The sequence below is a fragment of the Mauremys mutica genome, chromosome 2 (assembly GCF_020497125.1).
Source record: "Mauremys mutica isolate MM-2020 ecotype Southern chromosome 2, ASM2049712v1, whole genome shotgun sequence".
Lineage (NCBI taxonomy): Eukaryota > Metazoa > Chordata > Testudines > Geoemydidae > Mauremys > Mauremys mutica.
The window spans coordinates 39,283,042-39,295,522 of record NC_059073.1 but is presented as its reverse complement, the minus strand read 5'-3'; the positions used below and the strand labels follow the sequence as shown (position 1 = coordinate 39,295,522).

The following is a 12,481-nucleotide window of genomic DNA, read 5'->3' as shown; positions in this document are numbered from 1 at the left end:
GTGTGACCAGCCTGCTACTCTGATAAATTCTTCCTCTGGCTCTGCTCAGCCACTTGCACCTTAGACCACACTTTAGTAAGAGTATGCACGGCCAATTATGCATGTGCTGTCCTCAAAGTCAAGTCTGGGGTGCAGTGGCTGAGCAGAACCTATTACTACTGACATTTAAGAAGCGGCCTTCACCCGCAAACCCCAATTCCCATTTTCAATCTCAGGTTTGAGATGCCACCCAGAAAAAGAATTTACAGTTTGTATATGAACATCAGACCAAAAGCTTGTCCTTGAAGGAGCTACAAGACAATGCAACTTCACTTTAAAAAAAATCGTTAACAACCGAAGTGCTAACATGACTGCAGAAAAGTTGCATCAACCATATTTATTTGACAACCAAACTAGAGAACCAAGTTGTCCACGGACAAGTGTCAACTCAAAGGGTTTTTTTTGTTTTGTTTTTTTCTGTAGTCTGAGGCTACATCTACACTAGAAACTCCAAAGCACTGTCGCTGGAGCACTCCTGCGGTAGCGCTTTGAAGTGAGAGTGTGGTCACACGTGACTGTAATCCACCTCCACGAGGGGAATAGCTCTGAGCGCTGGGAGCTGTGCTCTCAGAGCCTGTCCACACTAGCGCTCTTGCAGGGATTGGGGGAGGGGGGGCGGGTGATTTTTCACACACACCCCGGAACCAGCAAGTTACAATGCAATAAAATGTAAGTGTAGACAATCCCTGAGCTTCTGCACAAGTCCTTTACATAATAAATTTTGTGACTACAGAACTAAAGAAAGCAGAGACAGAGCTTTCTGAATATTTTCAGAGTGGATTCTGTCAAGAGTATAACCAAGAAGTTGGTGAACTTGCTACATGACTTATCCTTAAAACAAAAAACTGAAATAAAAAGAACATAAGCCCTAATGCATCAGTGCATAAGTCAACAATGGATTTCAACCTGTGGTCCACGGACCTCTATGGGTAAGATTTCCAAAGAGGTCCAGCACCTCATTCAACATTTTTTAGGGGTCTACAAATGAAAAAATGTTGAAAACCGCTGCACTAACAGCTTGGAGTTTGGACAAAACTTCTCCTATTGGCAGGCTATTCCACAACTGTACATTATAGAGATTCTTGTAACTTTCTTCCGGAGTATCTGGTACTGTCTAGCCACTGTCATAGACAAGTTACTGTGCTGCACAGAACAAAGATCTCAGTTGGTACAGAAAGGGCTCTATAACGCAAAGGTTCTCATACTGCTGCCTGCAGACCACTAGCAGTCTGAAGTGCTAGTAGTCATATGGCTTCTTGTCTCCACCTCCTAAATTGCATTAGGGACGACTACAAATACACTGAGTATGTTCTAAGTCAGGAATTGCTATAGTTGCCACAGAGATGATGTGTAATCATGAATGGATGAGGAGATGATCGACAAGAGTATCTCTATTAAAACACAATTTACCCTATGAATGAGCTTGAGAATTCCTTCCACAAACCATTACAGAGAGTTTCAAGAATTTTATCTCATCTTCAAAACAGTTTTATTATGCAGTTGTTTGTAATTAAGTACTGTTAAACCTTTTGGGATAAAAATAGTGGATTTGGGCAACAAAGACTGGTAAAGGAAAAAATTCTACAAGTATGCAAAGATCACTTTCTGGAAACGAAGCTATTAGTATTAAATTAATCCTTATATAATCAATTACATACAAACTTGGGTCTGTTACAGACAGGGTCATATATGTTTTATTGTTTACTGCTTAGAAACATAAGCTACAATCAATGGACAATACCTAAAAATGTGTATGAAGCATTGTAAATAAAAGTTTATCATCCCACATCACACTGTATTGGTTAGCTTTCACAACATACAGTTGTCAGTAAGAAATCAACATCCTTGATCTTCTAACAGCAGCATTATGATGAGTTTCAAACATAAATTTCTAATTTGTTTTTTCAAAGGAAGGGATTGTTCCAAGACGAAGCTTTCCAGATACTGATACTTTCCTCAAGACAATAAATAGATACAGTAAAACCTCAGAGTTACAGACACCTCAGAAATGGACGCTGTCCGTAACTATGAAATGGTCTGTAACTCTGAACAAGACATTACAGACTTTGGCAGAGGAGTTGGGGCTGCAGGCAAGGGGTGGGGTCAGGGCTTCTGACCCTAGGCGCCACCAGGACTCCCGGGTTTTAGATCTGGGGGGAAGCACTGGAGCACCAGGGCTTTAGACCTGGGGCGGGAGCCCGCCCGCTGCTCCGTTCTGGTTTCAGCCCTGCAGAGGGTGCCGGGATCGGAGCTTCAGCCTTCTGCTCCCAGTTTCGGAGAGGGGAGGGGACACCAGGGATTGGGGCTTCAGCCCCACAGCTCTGCTCTCAGTTTTGGCACCAGAGGGGTGTTAGCTATGTGGGAAGGGAGGGGAGCGCTGGGGCTGAAACCGGCACTCCCCTCGTAGCTAAAGCCCCGATCCCCAGAGCCCTCCACACCCCCCTCTCCAGCTGAAACCAGGAGTGGAGCTACAGGGCTGAAGTGCCGATCCCCAAACGCGCACCCCCCCCACACACACACACACAAAATCAATCTATCCCTGGCATTGGTCCCCCCCAACCCCTCACTGAAACCGGGAGCAGATGCATGGGCTGAAGCCCCGAGCCCTGGCACCCCCAGCAGGGTGAAGCCAGGAATGGAGCTGGGGCTGAAGCCCCAAGCCCCAGCACTCCTCCACCCGGTCTAAAGCCCTGAGCCCCACTGCTCCCAAGGGTCAGAAGCCCCAAGCCCCCCCTCCGCCTGTAGCCCTGACCCCAAACACACACCCTACAGCTGCAGCCCCAACCCTCCTCTGGCAGAAGCCCTACGCAGTACAGTATTTGCTTTTTTCAGTCTGCGCTGTTGCCTCATGGAGGACTTCCAGTTTCACAGGGTGTCCAGTAGACCAGTAAATCCATAACTCTGGTGTTCATATCTTTTAAATATAGTAGACCCTCAATGTTATAGCATAACTTATTACAGGAGGCAGACATGTCATTCCCATTAAAACTTCTGGATTAAGTTTTAATCCTATATGCATTTAAGAGACTAAATCCTTAAAACAAAATCCCAACACACTTACTTGTAACTAAATCTCGTAGTCTTGTCTACACAAGAAAGTTACAATGGGAAAAAGGCTAATTAGAGGTCATGGATCCACCAGTTCCCTGCCTCTCCAGAGATACCCTCTCTGCATCAGTGAAGGAGTGCCTGTGGAGCTATACTCCATGACGTACACACTGCACCCATGGTCTCCAGCCCTGCACACATTAAAACCTTACAAAGTAAAGGGCACAGTTTACCCCAAGTATATTAATATATTTACTGTCAATAGTCACAGTAGCTAGGCACTTCTGTTTTAAAAATTAAAGCCATAAACTATTGTGTCACCTGTACTCTGCAGAAAGAAAATTTCTAGATTAACGAGTTGCAGACTCTACCTCGAATTTTAATTTTTCCTATTTGGTCTGCAGAGGAGAAATTGTTTGGGAAAATCTCCAAGTCACCTATTTTTCTAACAAATATACTACCGCTCTGGAGAAGCTTCATTAGTTCAATTCATCCTAAACACAGGTGAGCAAATCAGTTAACCATTTCAAAAAATGAATCCTAATACAAGCCCCACATATTGCCTTCCTTTTAAACACCATCTTGTACTTTTTCTTCTCCAGAATAAACAGCTTCTAGACAACTATTGAATACCCTGAACAAGTTATTTTAACAATACTTAAACTTCTATGAGACAGTACTAAGGGACACCATCAAGGTGGACTCTAGTTATTTTCAAAAAGAAAATTGAAAATCAATTTCAGGTACTACAACTGTTCAAGTCCCCTTTCCAATTTTTGTGGATTCTACAATCATTTCTTTAAAAGGTGTTTTTCCTTACCCTGTTATTGGGTGAAATGCCTACTCAGATAAAGGGGAGACTAATTATGTTGGGAAAAATTAGTGCAAACTATTCGCTAACTGCAGTCAGATTCACAAAGTAAAAAGATTTTTCTTCAAATTTCAGGTGTTATTTGTAACAATGGGAGGTAAAACATTTTCAGAGAAGTATGCTTTTTTAATTGACTTTGCCTCTCAAACATTATACTTGCTGCTCTAAATTTACACTGGTTAAATGCTTTATTTTAAGATCTGAGGCCATTCAAAATCTTGATTCACAGGAGAGTTACACATATAAATTCCTCATGTTTCAACAGATAAATATTTCCCAAATATAAAATTTAGACAGCTGATATTCATCCATTTATGATTTCAGGAGAACATAATATAGGGTTGTTGTTTTTTTTGCACAGAGTATACAGTGGGCTGTCAAAATGGAATTCTGCTCACAAAAATCAGATCCAGAAGCAATTAGAAGCTGCAGTAGGGATGCAGAAAAGTGACTTTGCCTGCTGACAGTATTCATGGTAGAAAGAATAGCAAGTCAAGAAAAAGAAAAGCAAACTCTATAAAATGGAAAAAAGATGTGGAAAAGCATCTTACAGCTCAACAGGAATTTCTAAATGCATATTTATGTGAAAACTAGTATAATGCTATCTAGGCCCTGTTATAGCGTTACATTACAGTGGTAAGTAGTACTGCTATAAACAAAAATGAATTGGCATTTCCTGAATAACACCCATCACACAAATCCTATTTATGAACCCCTTTGAATTCAGTTACAAGTTTGATATACATTTAACACATTTCTAGTAAAACTATGTTTGTGAAGAAGATACTTATGATTTTCTGCTCAGATCAAGAAGACACTTGATTCAACAGAAGTCACTACTTAATAGCACTTTTACAGCTTTTTTCTATACATTAATTACCACATTTTTGTGAAGCTTCCCATATCAAATAAAAGTCTTAAGGGCAGGTGCTGTGGTAAAATAAATTTAGGAAGTGCTAGAAGGACCATATTCAGTACAGATAACTGGGGGGCACACACTTTGTAATACTTGTAGACAAAGGTTATTGCATTTGCACGTACCAGGGGCTTCTTGAATTCCTTCATTCCAGGCCACAAAGTCCCCGTGTGCCATTCTGCCATCCATCTCTTTCAGCAGCTCCACACAAATTCCCCCAACCCCTCCCTCATGTTGGGACTCTGTGTACCCTCCTATTCTACCACTACAACCAGGGTCCCTCAATCTCCTCCCTGCCAGGGGTCTGTGTGCCTCCCATTCTCCATCTTCCCATACCAAGCTCCTCAATCTTCTCCCAAGGCCAGCAGTCAGTTCTCTGTGCCCCGCCCCCATTACTCTTTCCCCCTATGTCAGAGGTTTTGTGTTCTCCCCACACCAGAGGGTCCTGAGCGCCCTCATTTGTCCTCCCATTCTACCACCCATAGAAGGGGCTCTGTGCACATCTGCTTTCCCCATTCCTCCTCTCCCACCATAGCAGGGTACCCCACACTTCACACCAGAAGGGGTTGTGTATCCCCCTCTCTCATTCCAGTGTCCCCATTCACCCCATCCCCAGGGGCTGTGCTCACACTCCTATTCCCCCCCCACACACACACACACTGTTATTTTTCCTTGTCTGGGAGGAAAGTCATTCAAGGTATTAAGATGTTAAACTCTGCTGGGAGGACACACAGAGATGAGCCAGGGATATTGTTATGCTGGATGGCATTAATGGGTGCCATCAACCTGTTTGATCTAGAAATAATTGCAGAGGTGCTTTTCTAATTGGATAGCTGAGACTCCATATGTCTGCCATTTTTCCCCTTTCATTTTTCCAATTTTCCCCAAAATCACTAGAATTCTGGCATTTGACCCCTAGCACTTTTCCTGTTATTTTGGAATTGATCAGATGTGGTGCTCTAAACTTACTGCATTACTGAGAAACGGTAGTTAGTTAGTAGTAGTCAGCAGGTTAGTTGAATGTAAGGCCTTCAGCCAATAAACAAGACAGGTGATGTGTTAAAGAAAAACCTGGAGCGTTCCTTCAATACACTTGAAGCAATGTGGGTAATTACATGCTGAATAACGGTCTCATCATATTTTTTAAAAACAAGCTGGCTCTTTCAAGATCAAAAATCTTCATAAACCAGAATTTAGGTGAAGAAATGGAAATATCCCAGCACAGTATCAGTGCTCACCATTTTCCTCCTCCTGCAAGAAGCAACTGCATGCCATACATCAGTGGTTCTCACACTTTTGTATTGGTGACCCCTTTCACATAGCAAGCCCCTGAGTGTGACCCCCTTATAAATTGAAAACACTTTAAAATATATTTAAATACTATTATAAATGCTGGAGGCAAAGCAGGGTTTCGGGTGGAGGCTGATAGCTTGCAACCCCCCATGTAATAACCTTGAGACTCCCTCAGGGGTCTCGACCCCCAGTTTGAGAACCCCTGCCATACATGAAAGCCTTACTGTGAAGGAGGTCAATCTCCCAGCAGTTGTTAGGCCACCTCTTTCGGGAACCACATGACAAACAGTGTCCTGTAAGATGTGTCACCAGGTCACCCCAAAAAAGTTACACCCAACTGACAAGCTTCAGGTCATGGCCCCGTTTTATCACTACAAATCTCTCCTTTCTGTTTAAGGTCAAAGATGAAGCAGTTTGGGTGAAATATGACCCTTACAATGACTTACTTTGCTCATTGTAAACATTAAGCCCCTGAATCTCAGATGTGGTTTAACGGAGGCATTTCAGCCCTCTCTCTCTTTTCCTACTCCAAATTACTCAGCAAGATATCATCATGGAAGCAGCCTAGATCTATGCTCAAACCTGGGAGGCAGCAAAGGACAGAAGTCCATATCCAAAGGCCCAAACAGCCTAATTAAAAAGATTATTTGGATTTCCACCCTATAACTAAATCTAGGACTTCTCTATTATTAGCCACAAACAATTTGACACGGAATTAATATAAACTGAGAATTTATCAATTCAGATCCTATTAAGATTTTATATTTGTGAAATTTACTAGCTGCAGAAAACTATTAATAATGATTACAGAGAAAGACAGCAGAGAATTCTAAGATGTCGCACACCTCTTGAAATTTAAATAAAAGGTTTTCTTCCTTCCCCACACCTGTTTTAGTTTCTTCATAACTTGCATTTTTCTCACCGTAATCTAAAATATAATAGTAGTTTCCAAACACCACACTCAAAGATGCAATGTGTTTCCATGTCTCTCTCCTGTCTCTCTTCCCTGCCTGAGACACCCACAATAAGCACTTTATAGCACAGCCCTTTTCAAAATAAAAGCCTAAAACCTAGTACAGACAATTTATCCCACTATATACTTCCCTCACCATCCTTGTGTATGTTCCATCATTTTCACCCCCTACCTCCCAACTGCATCGTCTGTCAATTAATCGTTGATTTATATGGACAAATTTTTGCTCCACCTCAGCCCAGGAGTAATTATAACCCACTTCTCACATGGGGAGCCTGGTACAACCCCGGTGTCCCCTGACCAGCGAAAGCTGGGTGGAAAGAGGCGGGGAAGGGCGTGAGACACTCACTCGCAGAGGTCACGATCCCGCAGTACCCAGAGTTTGCGGTGCCCGGGGACTATGAGGAAATGACCACGCTGTATAGTGCAGCTAGACGCGTCCCCTCACCATCCCCGCACAGAGAGTGGGCGGGGACACCACCCGCTGGCTATGGGGGCGGGTGCGGGGGAGGGGGGGAGAGAGTTGACCCAGCCCTCTCATACATCGGACACCGGGCAGAGAAGCGGGTTAACTCTTCACCGGCCCCGCGGATACCCACACGGCGAGGCTTCCTCCCCTCCCCACACGCCGCGCTCCGGCCGCCAGACACATGGGCCCGGCCCTTCCCCTCACACACGGGGGCCGGGCCGCGCCCCTCCCCTCTCCGACCCGCGTCCCCCCTCAGCCACATGGGCCTCCCCTCACCGGTCATTGAGCTGGTCCTCGGTGCCCGGCAGCGGGTGCACCACGAAGTGGATCGATGTCATGTTGCGCTCCCCCCCAGAGGCAGGCAGAGGCCGGGCGCACAATGGGGGTGGGGGGAGCTCGGCGTCACCCCGGGGCGGCGGGGGCGCTCGCACCCGCAGGTAGAGTCCTTCCCTCACCACAGCGACGCGACACGGAGCGGGGTGCGGGGGCCCGCGACGACAGCGCCAGGAAGAGACTCGCTCCGCGCCGCACTCACACACACGCCGCCATCTTAACTTCCAGCGGCCCCTTCTCCCTTCTCCCTCCCCCCTCCTTGCGCCGCGCCGGGCTGGGCGGGGCGCCGATTGACCGACCGCGATGGAAGGCGCGCGCTTACTGGCGCGTGGGTGGCCCATCGCCGGTGTGTCTGTAAGGACGTAGCGGATTGGACCAGCGAGTCTGTAAAGCGCGACCACGTCGGACGTAAAATACGTAGAGACCACGTGCTCCTGGGAGAAGCCGCGGAGGGCGGGTGTGGGGTTGCGGCGCGGTGTCCGCTCCGGCGCGGGGGAGGGGACAAGGGTGCGGCTGCGCGCCGCAGCCTGCGGGGGGAGCGGCCGGCCGGCTCGCCTCGCTATGGCGGAAGGGAGGCCCAGTCCCCGCGCTCGGCTCACGGCGGCAGCTTGAGGCCTCCCTCGGGCCTGGGCTGGCGTGTCTGGGCGCTGGGTCCGCCGCCGTCCTGCCTGGAGGGCGGTGCCGGCACACGCAGGTCGGGGTTCGGGGCCCCCGTGCCTCCGCTCAGCGTCTGCCGGGGAGCGCTGGGAGCCCAGGCCGGCGACGGCTGGAAGGCGCTGCCGCACGGGAAGGCGCTGCTGCCCGTGAGGGGCTGGCTGTCCGCAGCAGGGGCTGAGCTCACGGTCCCCTCTGCCCGCCGGCGTCTAACTTCAACAGACGCTGACTGACTGCTCTGACAGTGGTGTCTGGGCGCTTAAATACTCGTGTGTGGACCAGGCTAGCGATTACAATCGTGTTTGCCAGCTAACCGATCGCTAATACAGCCGACAGCTGATTCCAGAAGAGGCCTACGCTTTGTCTTGGGGTGTCTTGGAGACTTTTCCAACCCTCAGGGTAGCAGGAAAGAATACCCTTTCTGTCCTTGCCCCAAGCAGCTGTAGTGTGTAGACAGTTTTTAGCCCTGTTTCAGTCATGTCAGCTGGACTGGGAGGGTGAGACCGAAACATATCTAAAGTGGTGGTAAAAGCTATCCACAGCTGCTTTGGGGAGGGGAGCGATAGTCAATCCTGAGTGTGGATTGAGCCTGAGTTATTGCCTTCCCAAGTCAGTATCTAGCCTAAATTTACTGTTGCTGTACCCATTTGTAATGATGGATAACTGCAACTACACTTGCAGAGACAGCAAGAGGGCTACTTTCACCAGCACTAAATTCAGTTACATCGGATTTCCCTCCCCACTGTTACAGACTATATATATTTTCAACTTCTGTAGACAAGTGCACTGACTTGTCACAATTTAAAAAGCATTTGTTTAAATCATTTAGATCATTAATACCATGGATTACCAACATGGAAAATTGTAATTTAGTTGGTCAGCAGTTATAGTGCTTGCTATTTTGTTTGATCAAAAGAAGTTTCACTTTGGTTTAATTTTGTAATTGATCATGCTTCCACACACCAGAACAATGTTGCAGTGTGCAGTTGCAAAATCACAGGTGGTTTTTTTGTTTTTTTTAAAGGAATTTCCACAACAGAATAAATGTGTGGTCTACTAGTCTAGTGTGCTATTTCCAACAGCAGCCAGAGCTATGGCTTTCAGAGAGTGGTGTAAGAATCCTGCAGTCAGCATATGTGAGGGGGAGATTCCAGGTAGTTCTCAGCCTGATCTGTTAGGTATTGACTTAAGCCTTAAAGCACAAGGTTTAATATCCCCTTCCAAAAATTATCTTTAATAATAACTGGCACTGGTTGAGGGCACACCTGGAGTATTGCATCCAGTTTTGGGCCCTCACTTCAGAAAGGATGTGGACAAATTGGAAAGAGTCCAGTGGAGGGAAACAAAAATGATTAGGGGGCTGGGGCACATGACTTATGAGGAGAGGCTGAGGAAACGACTTATTGAGTCTGCAGAAGAGAAGAGTGAGGGGGGATTTGATAGCAGCCTTCAGCTACCTGAAGGGGGGTTCCAAAGAGGATGGAGCTCAGCTGTTCTCAGTGGTGGCAGATGATAGAACAAGGAGCAGTGGTTTCAAGTTGCAGTGAGGGAAGTCTAGGTTGGATATTAGGAAAAACTATTTCACTAGGAAGGTGGTGAAATGGGCTACCTAGGGAGGTGATGGAATCTCTATCCTTAGAGGTTTTTAAGGCCCAGCTTGACAAAGCCCTGGCTGGGAGATGATTTAGTTGGGGTTGGTACTGCTTTGAGCAGGGGGTTAGAGCAGGTCTCTTCCAGTCCTAATCTATGATTCTAATTCCGTGCTTGTGCAGTGGTGCAGAATTCCCCCAGGAGTACAACATGGATTGCTCTTTAACAGATCTCACCAAGTGTAGCACATAAGCAAATCCTGCAGTCCTTACTCAGACATAAATCCAGTAAATTGGAATGGAAATTTTGTCCAGGTAAAAGATGGCAGGATTAGATTGCCATAATTAGAAACCCTCTCTTTTCAGAAGTACGATATATGATCAAACAATTTTAAAGAGAAGGTACCTTCCAGAATGGACCAGCTTCTGTTACCACCAACCATCCCACTATAATGTCTCTGTTGTGGAGAGTAAGTAAAATAATGAAAAAACAATACAAATTGTGTTTTATAATGGAGTTGACACCAATCTTTAACATCTGTGTATAACTCAGCCTGTTTCCTATATTTTATTTTCTAAAAATAGCAAACACTCAGGTTGAATTATTTTCAAATCTCTTGAACACAGACAAGTATACCCTTGATAAGGTAAAAAACAGCCATCCCCTTTTTGTAAAGTCTAGGGCAGGGAGATTCTCCTCTTTGCATTTCTGCAGCTACATAACCTCAATCCCTAGACATCCCAATTTGCCCTCTCCTCCCTCCCTTCACGGTGCTCTCATGTCATCAAATAGAGGTGTGATTCTAAACTTTGCTAATTTGAAACTTCTCCCTTTTTTCAGCACAGCTGCAATGAGCTATGCCAAGAAGGAGCCAGCATAGCTCATTGTTTTAGGATTTGGTGAACCTGTTTCCCAAATTCCATAATTTCTTTCATCACGAGTCACTGTAGTAAGGATAGTAGTAGCTATTATCAAACTATCTGAATATAGCACAACTTTGTTCTGCATTTATTCCCAAGATGGTAGATGCACACCTTATTAGTTTTGTTATTACCCTCTCGTATTTATTTCCAGACAATAACTCCATTAAAAATGGAGTTAGTTGAGAGTGCAAATCTGTAATTTAGAGCAGAAAAACATTACAATGATGTTGCAGTTATCCCAATACAAGCATTATTGACCCAGCATATTCGATGTTAAGGTTAAACTTAAAAGAAATCCTAGTGTGTTAATGTGGAAATTCACAATTAGGACACCAAAAAAACTTTAATTCTTCCCTGTAGTGACACTATGCAATAATCATACGTTTATTAATAAGGAATTTTAGGGTTTGTAGTCCCAGTTTAGATGGATTTTTAAAAATAGATTTTTTTATTTTTTTTACACTGTTTTGCCTCCTGGTGTCTCTACAGGGCAGAGTTAAGATTGTTTGGATGCCTTAGTGCTGCATTCCCTTATCACTCTTTGTTATTTCTGCAGATATTCTCCAGATCAAGCTCCCAGGCAACTGGAATCTGTTATTTACAACAGTTAGTACAGCTGAATGTTCTTTAAATCAGAATGACTGAAGTTGAAAGAGCAAGACCTACATCTGTTAATAATTCTGTCTGGATGCTTTGCAGCTCAGATTTCATTGATTTTATTTCAGATAATTCTCAAATACCTGCCTTCATTTCAGACATATTCCCATTCTCTATTGTACTGTGTTTGTGAGTAGAACATGGGCTCATGGGGTGTTCTGCCACGGATCTTGCTGCTTCTCTTAAGAAAGATCTTGTTACTAGCAATGTGTTTATGTACAGGTGTTTGGAGGCCTCCAGACACTAGTCTCCTGGTTCTCTGAGTTATTTAAATTGGCAAAAGCAGTGGAGCTCTCTTAAGGAGCAGTCAGCTTGTCACCCACTTCCTCTCTCTCACATGCACTATTTGGAATTTAGGAGTTTATGAAAATTAGATAAAAGACAGATAGGGGGGAGGGGAGTCCGGAAACCCCCATAAGGGAGCCTGTCTCTTCTGAGTCCTGCTGGTGGAATTCCATGTGGGCATTTTCTGTAGCCCTGTTTACACTTGGAATTATCTGAGAACATAAAAATGGCCATACTGGGTCAGACCAAAGGTCCATCTAGTCCAGTATCCTGCCTTCCAACAGTGGCCAAAGCCAGGTGCTTCAGATAGAATGAACAGAACAGGTAATCATCAAGTGATCCATCCTCTGCCACCCATTCCTAGCTTCTGGCAATCACTGCCCATCTTGGCTAATAGCCATTGAGGGACCTATCCTCCATGAATTTATCT

The 12,481-nt window shown here is 45.2% G+C and overlaps 1 protein-coding gene and 1 long non-coding RNA gene across 4 annotated transcripts in view; one reads left to right on the top strand and one right to left on the bottom strand.

The window, feature by feature from the left end:
* UBR5 (ubiquitin protein ligase E3 component n-recognin 5) overlaps window positions 1–8,168 on the bottom strand; it is a 147,711-nt gene extending 139,543 nt beyond the window's left edge. For all 3 annotated transcript variants that reach the window (XM_045006898.1, XM_045006897.1, XM_045006899.1), the window contains exon 1: window positions 7,886–8,168. In XM_045006898.1, coding sequence (XP_044862833.1) covers window positions 7,886–7,947 — 62 coding nt within the window. In that variant the 5' untranslated portion in view covers window positions 7,948–8,168. The remainder of the gene's footprint in view (window positions 1–7,885) is intronic.
* Window positions 8,169–8,502: 334 nt separating this feature from the next.
* Window positions 8,503–12,006, top strand: LOC123364631. The gene is made up of 3 exons (XR_006577184.1): window positions 8,503–8,995; window positions 10,552–10,655; window positions 11,666–12,006. It is a non-coding gene; the product is annotated as an uncharacterized LOC123364631 (long non-coding RNA).
* The last annotated feature ends 475 nt before the right edge of the window (window positions 12,007–12,481 follow it).